The sequence below is a fragment of the Galeopterus variegatus genome, unplaced genomic scaffold, assembly GCF_000696425.1.
Source record: "Galeopterus variegatus unplaced genomic scaffold, G_variegatus-3.0.2 Scaffold1, whole genome shotgun sequence".
NCBI classification, from domain to species: Eukaryota; Metazoa; Chordata; class Mammalia; order Dermoptera; family Cynocephalidae; genus Galeopterus; species Galeopterus variegatus.
Window position 1 is genome coordinate 2,087,191 of NW_007726112.1, and position 20,085 is coordinate 2,107,275.

Genomic DNA, 20,085 nt, shown 5'->3' on the forward strand with positions numbered 1-20,085 from the left:
AAAGATAAGTTCCCCCCCCCCCCCCCCCCGGAAAAAAATCCCCCGTTCCCCCCCCACCCCCCCCCCCCCCCCCCGGCCAGGAAAAATTCTCCTGTGTCCAGCCGACACAGCCCTACCCATCCTGAACCAATCACTGGCAAAGGAAATGCAATTCATGTGATTGGCTCAGACTGACCAATAATTGCCCTTTACTCTGGAGTTAATTGTCTAAACCAGAGGTAGACAGCTTTTTCTGTAATAAGCCAGATGATAAATATATTAGGCTTTGTGGGCCATGTGATCTCTGTCACAACTACTCAGCTCTGCCTTTATGCCATAAAAGCAGCCATAGACAATATGTGTACAAACAAGAATGGTTGAGTAACAATAAAACTTTTTTATGGACACCAAAATTTGAATTTTGTATAATTTTCACATCACAAATTATTAAATTTTTTAATTATTTTTCAGCCATGTAAAATGTAATCACCATTCTTAGTTCAAAAGCTTTTCAAAATCAGGCAGTAGGCCATATTTGGCACATGGGGTTTAGTTTACTATATTACTTTTATTTTTACAAAGGAAAGAGGTAGAATGAATATTTGGGAGTCCACCATAGTATACACCTGGAATGTTTGGCAGTCAGTCACTATAATTACCTTGAAGATTCCTTTCTTCTTAAAATGTGTGATACCATAAAATAATATTTATTTTATATAATATATTTCAGGTCTTTTGAGATCAGTAGTTATAATACCCCTGGATTAATTTGAAATAAAGAAAATAATAAATTGTCAATATATAGGACATTACACTGAAACCTTGCTGAGATGGAAAAATGTATATAAGCTACGCATTATTTACTTCATAATGGAGGTTGTAAAGTAAGTTACTAAAACACCAATATAATGTCATTATAAGGCAGTTCCATTCATAAGCCATAATATGAATCCCAGCTTGGTATCCTAATCATAATAAAATTAATCATATTATAAACCACACACTTGTTTATAATTTTTAATGTCTACAAAAGCATAATCTTTCTGGGCTTGAGCACTACAAAAACCCATAGGTGCTAGCTTCACAGTTTCTCAGAGATAAGGTCCTTATTTGAAACCTTTACATAAGAGAAAGTAAATATTAAAAAAAAAAACAACACTCATCTTTGTCATCTGTTCATTAGTCATACAGAAATACACAGTAAACTCCTACTGAGGTATAATTGCATCAAATAATATCTAACTGAACTAGAAAAATGAATCATTTTGCTTAAGAATATAACATACTAGGGTGAGATTTAAGTACCAAAGCAAATCTGATTCAAAAATCACTTACATTGTTCTCTGCTCCACTAGAATATATATTTCTATTAACTTGAAAAGTAAGAAACGATAATGGACCATAATGGCTTTGGGCCCAGAGTCAAGTCCTGCAATCTAAGCAGGCTATGATGCCCAAATAACACAGTCTAGCCTGCCAAACACAGTGCCAGGATGTGGATGATAAGAGAAGAAGCACAAAGAAAAAGGAAAAATAAATCATGTTCTTCTAGCACTAAGCAGCTCTGGAAAAACTAGTAGCATTTATGTAAGAAGGCCTCAGAAAATTTTTTTAAAAATTTCATTCTAATCAGGTAATTATTTTATTATAATCAATTCACTGTGACTACTGAATGAAATCTCCTAGAGACCATGAGATTTTGCAGATTCTATATAAATCTCTGCCAGGTTAAAGATAAGAATAGAAATGCTTTGAAAACACATTGTAATAGTGCTGGCCTGTGACTCACTTGGGGGAGTGCGGTGCTGATAACACCAAGGCCAAGGATTCACATCCCTATATAGGGATGGCCGGTTGGCTCACTTGGGAGAGCATCATGCTGACAACACCAAGCCAAGGGTTAAGATCCCCTTACCAGTCATCTTTTTTTAAAAAAAAGAAAACATGTTGTAATAACTTTAAAAATTATTAGGGGAGGAGTTGGGAATATGAAGTTTTTAAATTCTATGATTTGATTGCTAGCACTAATAGGAGTATATGTGCAAAAGGCATAAACTACAATTGAACACTTACTTTCCAGACCAAGGATTGTCATAGTACAGGCATGTTAAAAAATAAATGGTTATTCCCATACCCCCAAATCTGCAGATTACATTCAATGGAACAAACGGTGGATTTTTCCTTCAATGAAAGGTTTTGAACAACAAAGGTTGTTTTAATGAGTTGAGAGCTATGATTGATAATCTGTCCATGGTACTAACTTTGGTTTGGTTTTAACTACTAATTCTCATTGACAGAATTAGGTTAAAGTATATACACTGTAGACAGAATATTTCCATTATTAATCTGTATAATGCTGAATTTCAGAGATCAACATAGTTCACAAAATTGCCTATAATCTGTATGAATATGATTAAGAAGCATTTTCAATACAATTAATCTTCATATCAGAATAAATTGTGGTAAGAAAATATATCTGAAGAATTTTGTATTTGAAAAGGTTAAGTAATATTTTGGAGGACAGAATTTAAATTTGTTGAGTCCCCCAAAACATTAAGAAACAGATACGTTTTAAATTAACTTTATCCAAAAGAAAATTCTACTTTAATTATAACAGAAATTCTTGACAGACATGCCAGATACAAAAGGGATTTTCTGCAACTTAAGTCTACAAAAATCTCTTTAAGGAATTATCCGAGTCTGTTAAAAAAAAACATATCAGAACATTGATATAAAAATCCTTGATCATCCCAAAACAATATCTGGGTCATATCCTGCTACTGGGAAATGTCTGGAAAACATTAATGGTGCAGAGCCTGTGCATTCACAAAGTACTAAGGTTTACAGCCCTTAAAAATAAACTATCAGATCTAGCTATTGGAAAATTGAAACTAGGGACTAATACATATTAATAACTGCCTAATATATGGAAAAATATTTATAAATAGGAGAGGGAAAAGTTCCAGGCTTTATTGTTAATCACTATGGTCACAAATTAAAGTAATATAGAATAAAACAAGATTTATGGCTATAGATTAATCAAAATAAATTATTTCCATATCTGCAAGTGTCACCTTTGTTATATCACTTCTGTTTATCTGTCTACAAAATGGGGGAAATAACCTCCTCCCTACTTCTTAAGATTTCTGTGATAATAAAATATAATAATGGATATGAAAATGCTTCACAGTTAGAAGTCCTAAAAGTGTAAAGCATACTTATTAATTACAAACAGTTATTAATGACACACAATAATGCAGTTGAATTGTCATAAAGTGAAATAGCAGTAAGTAAAAAATAAAATTACAAGCTATAGGGAAAAAATGTTTTAAATGGGATTTTATTGAGGGCAGAAATATGTAATAATATTTTTCTATGTGATGTTACCTCTAAACTATTGACATATTCTGAATGGCATTTTACAGGCTGCTCTAGATTGAAAATGGAACGTTCAAGTTGGGCTACTTCAAAGTCAGAAAAATACAGACTAATTAGAAGAACAGAAAGAATACTAAAAAGTTATTTAGGGTACAGAGACTTCCATTGAACTACTTTCATTGTAAGGATAGACTTACAGATTGTAATTTGCTTGAAAAAGCTAGATTTGACACAGCTAACCTAAAAAAAAAGGCAGGGGAGGCCCCTTGGGGAAACAGGACAGGGTTAGGAAAAAGATAATTTTAGAAAATAAAACTGAATTAAGGTGATAAAATGAACAACAGAACCTTAGTCAAATTACTGTCAGAAGATTTCCTAGTAGGAAAAACTTCCTAAGGAAAGCATTAGCAATTATAAGCTTCAAGAAATTTAAAGCCTGGTAAAAGTATGAAGGGTATGTTCTGAGGTTAATTTTGCCAGATTGAGGAATTTGACAGCTTCATTACATATAGCCAGTACAAAATTTATTGGATTAATCCATTTTCAAAGGTAATGCCGTCACTGAGTTAAGCAGCAGAAATAAACTCCTTAGGGCAATGCCTTTAATCTCCTGAATCTTAGTTTCTCCCTTCATGAAATAAAGGTAACAATAATAATACCAAGACCCAAGTTTGTCTTGAGTATCAAAAAGATAACGTACAAAGATGAGCTTCCTAAACTTCAAGGTACTATGAAAAGCCCATCCATTTCACTCCTAATTAAAATATAAAAGTGTTTATTGGGTATCAGCAAGACCCTGTAATGTAAAGGTAAGATATTGAGCAGGAAAGCTACTACTCCAGCATACTTAGGAAGTTTTCTAATTTCTAAGTTGACCATTTTCTTTAAGTCTTGATTTAGTGCAAACTGTTACTGTACCCTGTGTTCTTCTGAAAATTATACTGTATTTAAATTTATACTGTCTTTTAGGCTTTAGATATGTGTTTTAAAAGGCGTTGTATAAAACTTAGGGGAGGAAGGCTTATCCTTGTTTGGGAGTGTGTGTGTGTTTTCAGTTTTGTTGGGTTTTTTTGCTTAATATTGTGAGCCAAAATATCTTTTCATACTTATTTTTCTTTTCACACATATTTCTATGTGTGCATGCCTATCAACATCAATGACCAAATCATTAATTTTTAAAGTGATCAATAACCATTAAAATTTGGGCAACATCCACTCCATGTTTTTCCTTCAGACAGCAGTTGTAGGGTAATAGAAGAAATACTGGGCTTAAAGTCAGAGTCCCTTGGATGGAAAATAGTCCATGAAAATTTGAGAGTTTCTATTTTCTCATTGAAAAAATGAGAATGACATCTATTTTGCGGAGTTGTTCTGAAGATTATATTTAATACATCATTTTTCGAATACAATTGTCTCTTATTGATGTGATTAAAAAACACACACAGGGTTTGGGTTTTTTCCAATATCTACAATATAATCTAGATATTGAAGTCTTCCTTAAGTCTGCTTTTATTATTTTCCTCAAAGTAGGAACTTAAAAATACTGCCTCACTCTTTTCTTTGATTTTATTCTTAAAACCTCAATTAATCATTTCATTTATACTCTTTCAAAACTCCTTTCTGTGTTTTTTGCATTATTTTGCTTCTACTAAAATATGCTTGTCTTCCAAATCAAAAGATACAGTTCTTTGACTCTATTCTGTAACAGTAATGCATTGCCTAAATATAAATGCTTGTGTTAGATAGCCATAACAGGATTCTAATACTAATCATTCATCTCAGGAGCTAGTCATGGTATTAAATTACAAAACGAATCTCAACTGTATCACATGACTTCCTTTGGAATTCACAAGTTTTAATTCAGTTTAAAATACATGACCATATCTTTCTGTGTCCATTCTAAACCAATATGTTTCCTGTTTATTGAATTTTTTTCATTTGGTTATTCATGCATTTGAATATTGAAAAATCAGTTGCTAGCTTTCAAGTTTTTTCTTTCAATTTTCTAATGATGACAGTCTAAATATTATAGTGGAAAACATTAATACTGAATGGGAGTCAAGATACCTAGGTCCTTGTTCTAGACTTGCCACCGACAACCTAGACCATATTTCTCTGAGATTCAACTTCTTTTTACCCCAAACGAAAGGATAGGGTAAAATGACTTTTAAGGCTCCATACACTGATCATGAGAGTTTGTTTTCCAAAGTTCACATATGTACAGAATTACAAGAAAAAGAGAATATCAAAAAATCAATTGTACACATAGGAATAAAATAGATTAAGGGGGAGAATGATACATACCTGCAATTTCTTCTAAAGTGTTGGCATGCATGTCCAGCAACACCGTTCCATTCAGAATACAACTTCTCAGCTCAAACAAGCTGTGCAATGAAAGAGTAGCCACATAAGGTTTGCTCCACCTTTCCCCTCCATCTTCCACATCTTCTTCAAATTTCAACCACCTATAGAAATAAATATTATCAGCACATTAAATATTATATCATAAGTGGATGATCCTTTATCCCAACAACAAAAGGTAAAAATAGAAAGATATTCATACTACTTCTTGGCTTCATAGGTTGGGGAAGTATGTAAAAGCTAGCCCAAGCCACTAGGTTTATTTCATTTTAATTCCATTTTACAAGCATTCTTTTTGTAATTGAAAGATGATTAAAAACAAATTAATAAATATGAGTTTTTCTTTTTCTAGCTCTGAAGAAACATCTTAATAAAAATGTTTAACCAGGGGTCACAGTGAATCTATGAGAGCTAATAAAAAGAGTATGCTTCTTCGTGGAAAGATAATGCTAATTTTAAAAAAAATGAGAGAATACTCATTTTTCTTTAGTGGGAGGTCTTAAACCTGAATATTGTAGCCTTAAATAAACAATTAAATTGGTAATTTTTTTCACTGGATATTTAGGGAAACTAGTATAATTTGCAGCCTATTCCATAAGAAAAAGCCTTTTGGAGCTGGTTTGATGGAAGCTAGTGATAGCAGTCACTCCTACAGACTGAATATATGAGAACTGAGCTCAGACCCCATTCCTTGGGTGTTCCTGCCAGGGACGGAGAATAAAAGAACCTTGTATCATTTTGCCAAATGAGAGAACACTGCCTTCTTGGAGTGAAAAAGCAAGTAATACCTGGGATTGATTGGAAACAAGATAAGTAAAAGGGATAAAAAGAAACCAATGCTTTTACTGCTCTGGGACAAGCCATTCAATCTCTTATCCTTTTGGGGACTTGCTCTCTAAATCTAATCCTTATAGATGACCAACTTAATTCCACCATTTTATAACATAATATAGCCTATCCCAACTGATAATAGATCAACATTTTAGTTATTCCTGCCAGCATAAAAATCCTAATTAGAATTAACGGTAAGAGCAAATATGATTTTAGTAAATATAATAAACTAGTATTTCTTGCCAGATATAAAAGTAAGGCCATGGTCACATTATGAATATCAGTATCACAAAGGATCAACCTCTTGGCAGAAATATTGAGATGGAATATTATTGTAGAAAGTACCTTGGACTAGTTAAGAATAAAAAGAAATTTAGGTTTTGTTTGTACTCCAGCTAAACCACCACATGCTGAAGGGAAAGTCTTTCGACTTCTCTGGGCCACAGTTTTCTCATTTGTAAAATGATGAGACAAATTCAGCATATTAAATAATTTGCCCAAGATCACCTAGCCAGTGGCCTTGTCAAACCTGGATTCAACTTCAAGTCGTTTGTAATTTTGATTTTCTCTAGAGTTTGTGCCCATTTCCCATCATAATACAATTACTTGGTTAAATTTATGGTCCCTTTCAGATAAAAGATCTTATGTTAATGCCTACAGTGGAAACATCTGATTAACATTTAATTTTCATTCTTGTCTAGTACCAATCTCAAGCTGAAAAATGTACTTTGTTCTCTCCCTCTCTTTTTCCAATGTCCACATTTTTTTCTTTATTAACTACCATTTCCAGATAGAAATAGATGTTTCTCCTTTGTGAATAAGGCTCAAACATCCTACTCTGTAGAATAGGCTGTAATGAAACTTTCCACAAGGAAGTGGAAGCAGGGGAGTGAATACAACTTTTATTAAATCTTCTATCACCTTGTGTACTACTGACATATGATTTGGTTATCAGAGAAAAAGAACAAAAGAAAAGGAGACTGTGTAGCAGCATTTATGCTATTGTTATTTTGACTACAGAACCTTGTTAAACTTGAAATCTAGTTTCCAGTCTATTGGGTGGAAAGAAGACTTAGGGTTATAGAAGGGTGTAATAGTGTTTGGGGAATATAGATTTTTTTTAATGGGAAAATGTCCTCTATTGAGGTTTCTGAAGTTATAGCACTTTCTGTCATCCCTATATACAAAATTCCTTCTAAAATGTTTTCTTTAAAATTTTTACTTAAGTAAGAAACCCTGAAAAGAGCATTTGTACATTACCAAAAAATCATATTGTTTCTTAATTGCTTAAGTATAACTCTATAAACTGACCTACACAATAATATTGTTTGTACATTGTAATAACATTAATAACAAATTTATTTATAAAATACTTATGGGCCTCTTAATCTATATAAAATGATTAAACCTGTTTTTACAAAAAAATTTATAGTTCAATTTTACTTCTACATAACAGTCAAGATAATTAAATGTGATAAAGTATTTCCATCATTTTATCTTGGCTCATTTAAAAGCAAATTTTTAATTTTAAGAATCCTAATAAGATGTGGGGCGTGTGCATATGTGTATGTTTGTGTGTGTGTAGTTCTATGCATTTTTATCCCATCTATTGATTCATCTAACTAACCTCCACCATAATCAATATACAATACTGTTCCATCACAAAAAAGGAAATCCCTCTGCTACACCTTTGTATTTTCAACCCTCGCTCTGTTCCTGTCTCATGGACTAATGTATTCTTAATCATTAAGAATATCTATTCCACTAATCTATTCCTCATCACTATAGTTTTGTCATTTTGAGGATATCTAAATAGCATCATATAATTTGCAACATTTTTAGACTGACATTTTTTTTCACAAGCATAATGCCCACGAGATCCATCCAACTTGTTGTATGTGTCAATGGTTTGTTCCTTTTTATTGCTGAGTAATATTCCCCTTTATAATTAGATGCATCAGAGTTTGTTAACCATTCATCTGTTGGAGGACATCTGGATTGTACAGACAACACTCATGCAAAGGTTTTTGAGTGAATACAAATTTTCATTTCTCTGGCATAAATGTCCAAGAAAGCAATTGCTGGATCATATAGTAAGGTCATGTTTAGTTTCATGAGAACTGCCATAATGGTTTTCAGAGTGGCTCTACCATTTTATATTCACACTAGCAATGTATTAGAGATTCAGTTTCTTCTTACCCTTACCAGCATTTGTTATTATGGCTACTTTTTCTTTTTTTTTTTTTTTAATTTTAGCTATTCTATTAGGTATGCAGTGATACAGTAGTTTTAATCTGCATTCCCTTAATGGCTAATGAATGATGTTGAGCATCTTTTTATGTGCTATTTGTCATATGTGTTGCCTTTTTGGTGAAACATGTTTATGCCTTTTGTCCATTTTTCTACTTGATCTGTTTATTTTCATACTGTTGAACTTTAAGAATTCCTTATATATTCTAAATATAAAACTTTTGTCAAATACATGGTTTGCAAATATTCTCTCCCTGTCTGTAGCTTGTCTTTTTATCCTTTTAACAGGATCTTTCACAGCATATAAGTTTTAATTGTGGTAAAGTTCAATTTATGAATATTTTGTTTTAGGGATTGTGCTTTTGGTGCATGTCTAAAAACTCATCATCTATCCCAAAGTCCTGATAATTTTCTCCTATGTTTCCATCTAAAAGTTTTATAGCTTTATGTTTTACATTTAGATTAATGATCTATTTTGAATTAATTTTTGTATACACTGTGAGGTTTAGATTGAGGTTAATTTTTTTGCCTATAGATGTCTAATTGCTCCATCACCATTTTTGAGAAGACTATTTTTCTTCCATTTAATAGTCTGTGCCCCTTGTTAAAAATCAGTTAGCTGCCGGGCCGTCCCAGTCTGGAGAATGCGCCACTTGGGAGTGCGGCGGCTTCGAGGGTTCGGATCCCATGTGGAGACCGGTTCCCGCTCACTGGCTGAGCGTGGTGCGGGCGCAACACTGAGGGTTGCAATCCTGTTGCCGGTCCCCGGTACAGGCGTGACACCAATGCGCCACTTGGGAGTGCGGCGGCTTCGAGGGTTCGGATCCCATGTGGAGACCGGTTCCCGCTCACTGGCTGAGCGTGGTGCGGGCGCAACACCGAGGGTTGCGATCCCGTTGCCGGTCAGTAAAAAAGACGAAAAGGAAAAAAAAAATCAGTTAGCTGTACTTGTGTTGGTCTATTTCTTGGTTCTCTATTCTGTTCCATTGGTCTATGTGTCTTCTGAGATGACATTTTAAAAACACATCCAAGAGGTATGTTTCTTTTTCCTAAAATTTTTTTTTTTTTTTCAAATTGAGAACTTGGTCTACCAGAAAAGGAAAAAAAAAAAAAAAAGAAAAAGAAAAAGAAGAAAAAAATGTATTGTTTTAAACTATATAAAATATTAACCATGCTTAAATATGATTAATGTTAAATCATGGGTATTTTTATTTGTCTATTTCTCTGTATTTCTGAAAAAATTATAGTTTAAAAAATTCCTTAATAAAAAAAAAGAAAAGAATAGAGTATCTGGGAGTTGCAAGCAGTTTGGTAGTTAAGATGACCAAATATATGCATGAATAGTATGAGGTACCCAGAGGTTTTATGAGTATTATAGGAAGAGGAAGGTACTTTCCATAAAAAGGAACACATAAGTAACAAATACAAAGTTACTAACAGATACAAGACATTTCAAGATGTAGTGCTTTATGCCAGCTCCAGAATGATGCCAAAAGCTTTAAGAGGTATTTTTTTAAAAATTAAAGAGACTATATTAAAAATAATATACATACATAAGTACATAAGTATATCTCTCTCTTCTGCTTTTTCATTCCATTTTATCCTTCAAACTAGAAATGAACAGGCTTGGGAACACACCAGATTTTGCTTCAAGATTTGTCATCACTGAATACACTGTGCTGCAAAATGCCTGACTGCAGTTAATGACCTTAAAGGGCTGCAATTTGTTCCAGTTTTCAAATAAATGCCACTGACATTTGTTTGAATAGCAAACCAAAGCAAACAAGAGTCTCAGATATGAATGAGAAGTTATGAATGATGCTAAATGAATAAATAAATAAATGTAGGCCTATTGCATGACATTCTCTATAGGGGACAGGAGAGGTTTTAACCCTGAGCAGATTATTTTCATTTCCTTCAGTATGTCTGGATCTGCTTTCACCCTGATTAGCACATTGGAGTCTTTCTCCTAAATAACATTAAATAAGTATTTCATGAATTCTTTCAGTATTAAGTTGATGATAATCTCCTCTACATATTAAAAATATACAAAAATTAAATGTATACAAAATAAAATTCTTCTGCGACTTACAAACTACAGAACTAGATTTCTAGAGAATTTTTTGTGTATTCTATTTCCACTAACTCAGATTAACCTGTCTAAGAAATTTTATTCTCTGATTCTACCCAACAAAAAAGATTTACTATATCAACCAAAAGGAATTACTATATTCAAAATTATAGCCTTGGGGAAATTAATGGGTGTCTCAAGAGAAAACATTCTCTTTTAGGATAGTTGGGAGACATGGCAGGAGGGGGGACATGGTTAGGGTGGGGCTTGAAAATAACATACGTAGTCATAGAATACTTATAGTCACCTAAGAAGGAAATGACATACATCCAAACCTAGTATTTACAGACGTTAGCTGCTATTAATGCGCATAATCTTTATGCCTCACTTTCCACTGAAGAATTCAGATGACTTGAACCTTTACTAATCTTGAGTATCAAATGCCTTCATAGCATCAATAAAATTATTTTGATATAATAATCCTTTTCTCACTACCATGTATGTATCAGAGACCTAACTGCTACCACATACTTTGCCTCTTCTGAGCTCATTTGTGGGAAACATTTTTAAAGGGCAACCAGAGTGAGTCAAGCATGTCTCCACAATTGCACAGCTGTGGTAGCTTTGCTCACTTTTCTATTAATAACATTACATTATTTATAAGCAGAACACTGTAATTGTGTTGATTTCATTAGCTTCTTCATATGGCTTCCTTTAGGGTTTTTAAAAGTGAACAGCTGGTTTTCACAAACATTTATTAAATAATTATGAATCAAAAATCTAGCTTCCAAATCTAAAACTTTTCTTTAGTTTTACTTGACAACCACAGTGTACATAAATTATTCAAGATGTGGTATGTGACAGGTGCAAATATGCTGATAAAATATCCTTTTTATTCCTGTTAGGATAAAAAATTATTAATCCCACCTGGAATACTAATCACCATAAATAAGTGCCTCAAATAGTTATGTTAATGATTTATTAAATAGCATTTGAAAAATCAGAGTCATGAATTAACTGAAATTAGCCTTTTTAGATGGACTAGGGAAACCAGAGCAAAATTACTTCTGCCTCTTTAAAACCTACTGTATTCCTCAGTTCTAAATAAATACGTTCTGTTCTTCCCTAAAGTATTGTGTCTCAGCCAAAATTCATCTACCCTCCTCTTCAATGTCTGTTACTATTTTGATTGCTAATCAGATGTCTCCCTGAACCTCAAACAGCTGTAGCATGCATAAGGTTCCAGAAGCACAGCTAAAAACACACATCCTATCTAATAACCTTAAAGAATGTTAATAATTAACTGGATTATCTCTTTTATTCTTTATAAATAAACAACAATATATTTTGGTGGTTTAGGATAAACATATTCAAGTTAATCCACTAGAGCATGATAAAATCCTACCTGCTCAACCGTGACAGAGTGAAAGAGCTAGATTCTACTATTTCTTCTGCCACCTCCTGATTTTATGAGTGGGCAAGTTACAAGATAGTTACCGGTTAAAATGAATAAATCATTATTGGATCTGGAAGGTGAAAAATCACCAACCATTTTAACAATACTGGAGTTACTCATGTGAAAATACGTAGTCCAATTTTACTTATCACCTCTATCTGTAGCATGGGGTTAAAGAAGAGAATCTAAAAGAAATGCTTCCAAAAAGTACTTCTTAGCAATAGATTAAAGAGACTCAGCTAATCATATCTGTCTAGTCATCATAACCAGCAAATCTCCTTCCTTCAAGTCATTCAAGAACACCTGTTTCTTGTAACCAGTGAAACACAGATGCTTCTAGTCTTAAACAGGGAAAAAAACTTTAACTTCCTCCCTTTATCAACAACTTTAACTTCCTTATCAACAACTCTTTAATCATGAAAGGGCAAAAGTTATATCAGTAATTTGTGGAAAAGATGACTATATATATTGCTTTTCTGTCAACAAATAAAGATGAGCACGTATGTTATGTATTTGTAAAATTCTCATGTAGTTATTTTTGATGCAGTTAAAAAAATAAGGTAGAACATTCTTAATCTTAAAATTTACCAGGTGTTGGGCCGGCCCGGTGGCGCAATGGATAGTGCGCCGCTTGGGAAGCGCGGCGGCGCTCCCGCTGAGGGTTCGGATCCGACATACGGACCGGTTCCCGCTCACTGGCTGAGCGAGGCGCGGGAGCAACGCCGAGGTTTGCAATCCCGTTGCCGGTCCCCGGTCCGGTACGGGGGCAACACTGAGGGTTGCGATCCGTTGCCGGACACAGAAAAAAGACAAAAGACAAAAAAAAAAAAAAATTTACCAGGTTATACAAAAATATTTTAAATTTAGTTCTATTTTAAAAATATTACAATAGAAAGCATCATAATGAACACTGACTAATTTATGTAAAATTTTTCACAGAAAGGTAATTCACACAGAATAACACACCACCAATTTGAAGTGTTCAGAAAGAAAATAATAAATGATTTGACATAAAATGGGTAAAAAAAGAAGTTAGTTCACAGAAAAAAATTAAAACATATAAGAAGACTTTGAACCTCACTAATAATTAAAGAAATCAAATTAAAAACAATGAGATTTATGTTTCCTCATCTATAAAATTGGGAAAAAAATTTAAATAGTTTGATGATTTAGTGTGGCAAGGATTTGGGGAAAATAAGCACTCTCATACACTGTTGGTAGAAGTGTAAATTACCAAAACATTTTATGAAGGTAATTTTGCAATATATGTCAAAGTAAAAAAAGATGTCTGCTTTCTTTGGTTCATAAGTTCCACTGTTAGGAAAATCACCCTACATAAATACCTACAAAATAATTATATATATATAATTTTATATATATATAAAATAATTTTATATATATATAAAATAAGTTTATATATATATATATATATATAAATGATCATTGCAGCAATTTCTTATGGAAAAAAATCAAAAAACCTAAATGCCTACTGAAACTGGCTAAATAAATGAATGAAAAATCATCAATATAACTGAATGCAAATAAGGTTAATTTATACAGAAAGATTGTGTAAATCTGTATTGCCACTGTGGAAAATGTTCTAAATACAGGTGGAAAAAATAAGGTATGAACTCTGTATATTATATAATCCCTATTGTGTGAATTTTAAAAAGCATACATTTACACGCAGATCTAGGTATTAAAATTGGTTTTTTGAAAAGATGCAAAGAAACTGTTAACAGCAATTACCTTTGAAGAGAGATAGTGTGAATAAGGGTAGAGGAATACTTTTGTTTTTCTACCTCCTACTATCCTATACTTTTTGAATTTCAAATATTGGCAGTTATTAGTTGTTTGGGGTTTTTTGCTGGCTGATAACAAGGATTGACTACAGACCTTGGTATTATCACCACGCTCTAACTCACTGAGCTAACTGGCCAGTTATTAGTTTTATTTTTTAAAAATATTTACAGGGATGAACTAGGTGATAGCCTTTTTGGTTTCATTCTACTTACTTTTAGTATTTTTTAAATAAAGGAGAGCTGTAAAGGCCTCTCAAAATATATCAAACAAGAATTAATTGGGCTATTATTCATAATATTCATTATCATGATTGAACATTTAATTCCACACTAACTCTGGGCAGACAGAATTAGGCAACGGTTAAGTGCAGCCACAAGTTTAACATGATCCAGTGAAGTGCCATGGTCTGCAGAAAGCTGTTGCAATCTGAGGACCACTAACAAATATGTTCAACAGAAAGAATTTCTAATAATACAGCAGTCTGACCATGGAAGGGACAGCCTAAGAAAACATAGAACCTGGATCAATGATGCATTTGAGCACATCCTTCTTCTGTCTAGAATGCTGCCCCCTCTGCTTTTCTGTCTAGATAATTCCAACTCAATCTTCAAGAGTCAGCTCAAGAATCACCACTACCAGGGAAGCTATCCTGATCCCCTCTCTTCACCCTCGTTTAGATGCTTGTTTGTGGTTTAGATACTTGTTACTCAACGTGTGATCCTCAAGACAAAAACATTTGACATGACATCAACTGGGAGCTTGTTAGAATAGCGGGATCTGAGATTTTATGTCTGAGGCCCACTGAATCAACATTTTAACAAGACCCCAGGTCATCATATCATGATACTCGTATTAAAATTTGGGAAGCAGTAAGAAATGACAACCTTGGGTAGGTCCACAGTTCCTTGTGTACACCTGTACCATAGCATTCATTATATAACATTCACAGCTTTGTTTACCTGTCTAAATTAGACTGAGATCATTAAAGGCAATATCTAAGATTTTTGTTGTTTTTGTTCTATGTCCATTGCACATAATGGAACCTCCATAAATGTTTGTTAAATAAATGAGCAAATGAGCAAGAATGAGTAAAAAGTAAACACAAAATTTAATTTATTACTTTTTATGGCAATTCATCAATGACATGGCAATACAAAAACACTAGTTACGAATGATTTTAAAAAGTAATTTTTTAAAATATATTTTGAAAGCCACTAGGAAGATATACAAATGGCCAACAGATACATAAAAAAATGCTCAACATCACTCAGCATCCAAGAAATACAAATCAAAACCACATTGAGTTATCACCTCATTCCAATTAGACTGGCTATTATCAAAAAGACGGAAAATAATGAGTGCTGCTGAGGATGCAGAGAAAGGGGAACCCTCCCACTGTTGGTGGACTGTAAATTGGTATGGCCCTTATGGAAAACGGTATAGAGATCCCTTAAACAACTACAGATAGAACTGCCACACAACCCAACAATCCCACCGCTGGATATATACCCAAAGGAATGGAAATCATCATGTCAAAGGGGCACCTGTACTCTCATGTTTATTGCAGCTCTATTTACAATAGACAAGAGTTAGAACTAACTTAAATGTCCATCATCAGATGATTGGATAAGGAAAAAGTGGTATATTTATAAAATGGAATACTACTCTGGCCAAAAAAAAGAATGAAATCCTGCCATTTGCAGCAACATGGACGAACACAGAGAAAATTATGTGAAGTGAAATAAGCCAGGCACAGAAAGAGATATACCACATGTTTTCACTTATATGTGTGAGCTAAAAAAAATAAACAAATAAATAAAAATAAGAAAGGAAGATACAACAATCACAATAATACGTTGAACTTGCAAGAGAAGAAAACAGAACCAAGGTCACCAGAGATGGGAAGCAGGGTGGGGGAAGGGGGGAAAGGAGGAATTGGTAAAGAGCCACAAAAATCGATTACATTGTATAATGAAGAATATACTAATTATCCTGATTTGAACATCACAATATTGCACACAGATATTGATATTTAATGCTGTATCCCACATATATGTACAATCAACTATGTTCCAATAAAAAATAAATAAATTAGAAAAAAAGAAGAAAACCACTATGTTTAAATGTATGCATATGCTAGAAACACAAAATATTTTATCCTCACCAAATAGCATATGAAATCCAGGACTGTACTTAACACCTCTCATTGCAATGTTCTCCCTTTCTTTAAAAAAAGCCCCACATTTAAATTACTATGTAAAATCACTAATTTGAGCACAAGTCAGCAGTTGAAAACATAGAAATAAATTACTTTTAGATTTCTATTGTTTTGTTGATGACACAAATTATGTTACTGTTTATCTTCAAGACTGCAGCTGTTGCTGGCTCTGCATCACTGTTGACTATAATTAATGCCTTCAGATTTCATTCTGACCCATATCCCATCATAGGATACGTCCAGGCCAGAAGAACAACTTCAGAAATCAGCAGCAGTCATGGATATTTGCAAAATTATTGCATTAGGAGTCTATTCTTCTAATAACATGAAACTTCTCTAATATATCTTCACCCTTCAACAAAAATCCTCACCTGGCTGTTTCTCGCCACTCAGCATCCTCACCTTCACGCCAGCAAATCTCATCCAGTTCTGTGAAAAGGTCATGAGGAATGTGTTCCTCGTCATCATCCTCAGTTCCAAGAATAAACTGCACCCGCTGTGATGGGGTGTCTATGGAAAATCAGAGACATGAACAGCTATTACCATGACTCTGAGTTTGAAATGTCTCAGCCACTGTCTTCAACACCTCCCAACCGATACCTCCCCTGTCCCCACTACAACACTCATCAGGCGTAGACTTGGTAATTAAAACTAAATTTAGAATTACATTAAGTCTAACACAATTTGGGAGCATAAATATGCAAAATGTAACTATATAGCTATATATATTATCAAAAATTAAAGAAAATACGATTAGGATTATTCATAACACTCATGAAAACTCTTTATTTCTCTCACATACACACATTTTCTCTCATCATATATACTATATTTTATGGGCAATGTTCAGAAGACTAGACTGTGATACAACTTACTCATACTAAAACTATGCTGAATATAATTTATTGAAACAAATCCCGTGTGAAGAGTCTTTGCAGTCATACCCACGTCCCTCCCCTAACCACTGTAACCACTAGTTTAGGCTCTGCTGCTATAGTTTTGCTTTCTCCAAAATGTCATATATGTGAAAACATGATACAGGCATACCTCTGAGATATTCCAATTTCTGTTCCTGACCACCACAATAAGGCAAATATTGCAATAAAGAGAAACATGAATTTCTTGGTTTCCCAGTGCATATAAAAGTTATGTTCACAGTTTACTGTAGTCTTTTAAGTGTTTAATAGCATTATGTCTAAAAAAAAAAGTACATACCTTAAATAAAAATACCTTATAGCTAAAAAATGCTGACAATTATCTGAATCTTCAGCAAATTGTAATCCTTTTTGCTGGTGGGGCATCTTGCCTCTATGTTGACGGCTGCTGACTAATCAGGGTGGTGGTTGCTGAAGGATGGCATGGCTGTGGCAATTTCTTATAATAAGACAACAATAAGGTTTACAGCATCAATTGACTCTTCCTTTCACAAAAGATTCCTCTGTAGCATACAAAGCTGATAGTATTTTATACACAGTTGAACTTATTTCAAAATTGGAGTCAATTCTCTCAAACCCTGCTGCTGATTTGTCAACTAAATTTATGTAATGTTCTAAATTCTTCATTGTTCAACAACGTTCACAGCATCTTCACCTGGAGTAGATTTCATCTCAAGAAACCACTTTCTTTGCTGATCCATAAGAAGCAACTCCACATCCATTAAAGTTTTATCATGAGATTGCAGCAATTCAGTCACATCTTCAAGCTCCACTTCTAATTCTAGTTCTCTTGTTTTTTCCATCACATCTGAAGTTTTTTCTCCACAGAAGTCTTGAACCCCTCAAAGTCATTCTTGAGAGTTGGAATCAACTTCTTCCAAACTCCTGTTAATGTTGATATTTTGACTTCCTCCCATGAATCATGAATGTTCTTAATGGCATCTAGAATAATGAATGTTTTCCAAAAGTTTTTCAATCTACTTTGCCCAGATCCATCAGAGAAATCACTATCTATGGCAGCTATAACCTCACAAAATGTATTCCTTAAATAGTAAGACTTAAAAGACAAAATTACTCTTTGATCAATGAGCTGCAGAATAGATGTTGTGTTAGCAGGCTCAAAAACAACATTAATCTCCTTATACATCTCCATCAGAGCTCTTGGGTGACCGGGTGCACTGTCAACGAGCAGTTATACTTTGAAAGAAATGGGATTTTTTCCTTCTTTTTTTTTTTCTGAGAAGTAGGTCTCAACAGTGGGCTTAAAATATTTAGTAAGTCATGCTATAAACATGTTTTGGCATCCAGGCTTTGTTGTCCCAATTACAGAGCACAAGCAGAGTAGATTTAGCATAATACTTAAGGGCCCAAGGATTTTTGGAATGGAAAATGAGCATTGGATTCAACTTAAAGTCACCAGCTGCATTATTCCCTAACAAGGAAGTCAAAGCTTCTTTGAAGCTTTGAAGCCAGGCATTCACTCTCCTCTCTAGCAATGAAAGCCCTAGATGGAATCTTCTTCCAATAAAAGGCTGTTTTTCTATATTGAAAAACTGTTGTTCAGTGTAGCCACCTTCGTCAATTATCTCAGCTAGAGCTTCTGGATATTTCTTCAATGGAATTACTAAAATTGGAAACTGCTCTGGTCCTGAAGCCCCATAAGCTGAAATTAAATGAATTTTAAAAGAAAAGTCTTGTGCCTGATATATGCACCACACAGCAAACCACCTGATACCACAACTAGAGACATTCGAACTACAAACCAGGATGAGAAGTTGATGGTTTCATACTGTAGACAGCTTTTTCTAAGATGTCAGAACAAGACTCCATATCACAGTGAGACACTTACTCCTCTTACTGTCTACCTTTGTCAATTGGCAGGCTATTGGTGTATTTTATTCAATTGGTTGTCCTTAAGCCTAGGTTCATAGCTCAAAATCATCATGCAAACTGGGATTGTCACATTACTACTAATTTTAATTTATTTTTTTTTCTTTTTAAATTTTGTACCTGTCATTTGTTAAATTTTCACAGAAGTACAACTCCTGATGTTAATGCTGCTCCAAAGCTTCAAAATGGTAGCTATCACCTTAATAATGAACTCCAGGCAGACTTAACCTGAGAGCCACCCCTTCTAAACTTTCTAGTTGCTCAAATGTGCCTAAAGGAATTTTGACACTGCCTCAAAATTGCTGGCCATAACCTTGACATGGGACCAGACCAACAACAGCAACAGGTCCATCCCAGCAGCAAGGGACAATGAAAACCTAACTACAAAATGATTGATCAGCAATGCTTTTAGGGAAAGATCTTCATCGAAAGGGAGAAATGTGAAAGTTGTCAGAATCAAAATGGAGTAATGTGTGTCAAACTCTAAAAAAACACAGATAAATAAAGCCAGGAAGCAGAGAAGGGAGGGCCCTCACACATACATGCCTATGATAAGAACCATTGCAAAGACTCTCTTATGCACATATGCCTGTAACAGAAACTTTTGCCAAGAACTTTTCAAATTGCAACTCGCTACATGAGTCACAAGGACAGCTAGCCAGATGTACATGAACACTTACCTGACACTGTTCCCACTGATGAACTGGTGACAAATCCTGTGATAAGCCCCTGTAATGACTGTTCTCCTTGTTTCAAAATAAATTATGCGTACTCTTCTCTTTTGCTTTTAAAAACCTTTGTCTTTCTTTGCCTCCTTGAATGCACACATAATTTACTATGGCATATGTATTCCCATCACAATGTTCTATTCCCAATTAAAGTCATTCTTTTTGCGAGCTTCTCTCTATTTGTT

The 20,085-nt window shown here is 34.0% G+C and overlaps 1 protein-coding gene across 7 annotated transcripts in view; it reads right to left on the reverse strand.

Moving 5' to 3' along the window:
* The window catches only part of SLC4A10 (solute carrier family 4, sodium bicarbonate transporter, member 10), a 356,167-nt gene that overhangs the window by 125,309 nt on the left and 210,773 nt on the right, over nt 1-20,085 (reverse strand). For all 7 annotated transcript variants that reach the window (XM_008590142.1, XM_008587567.1, XM_008588852.1 and 4 more), the window contains exons 4-5: nt 16,719-16,857; nt 5,662-5,822 (exon numbers count right to left, since the gene is read on the reverse strand). In XM_008590142.1, coding sequence (XP_008588364.1) covers nt 5,662-5,822; nt 16,719-16,857 — 300 coding nt within the window. The remainder of the gene's footprint in view (nt 1-5,661; nt 5,823-16,718; nt 16,858-20,085) is intronic.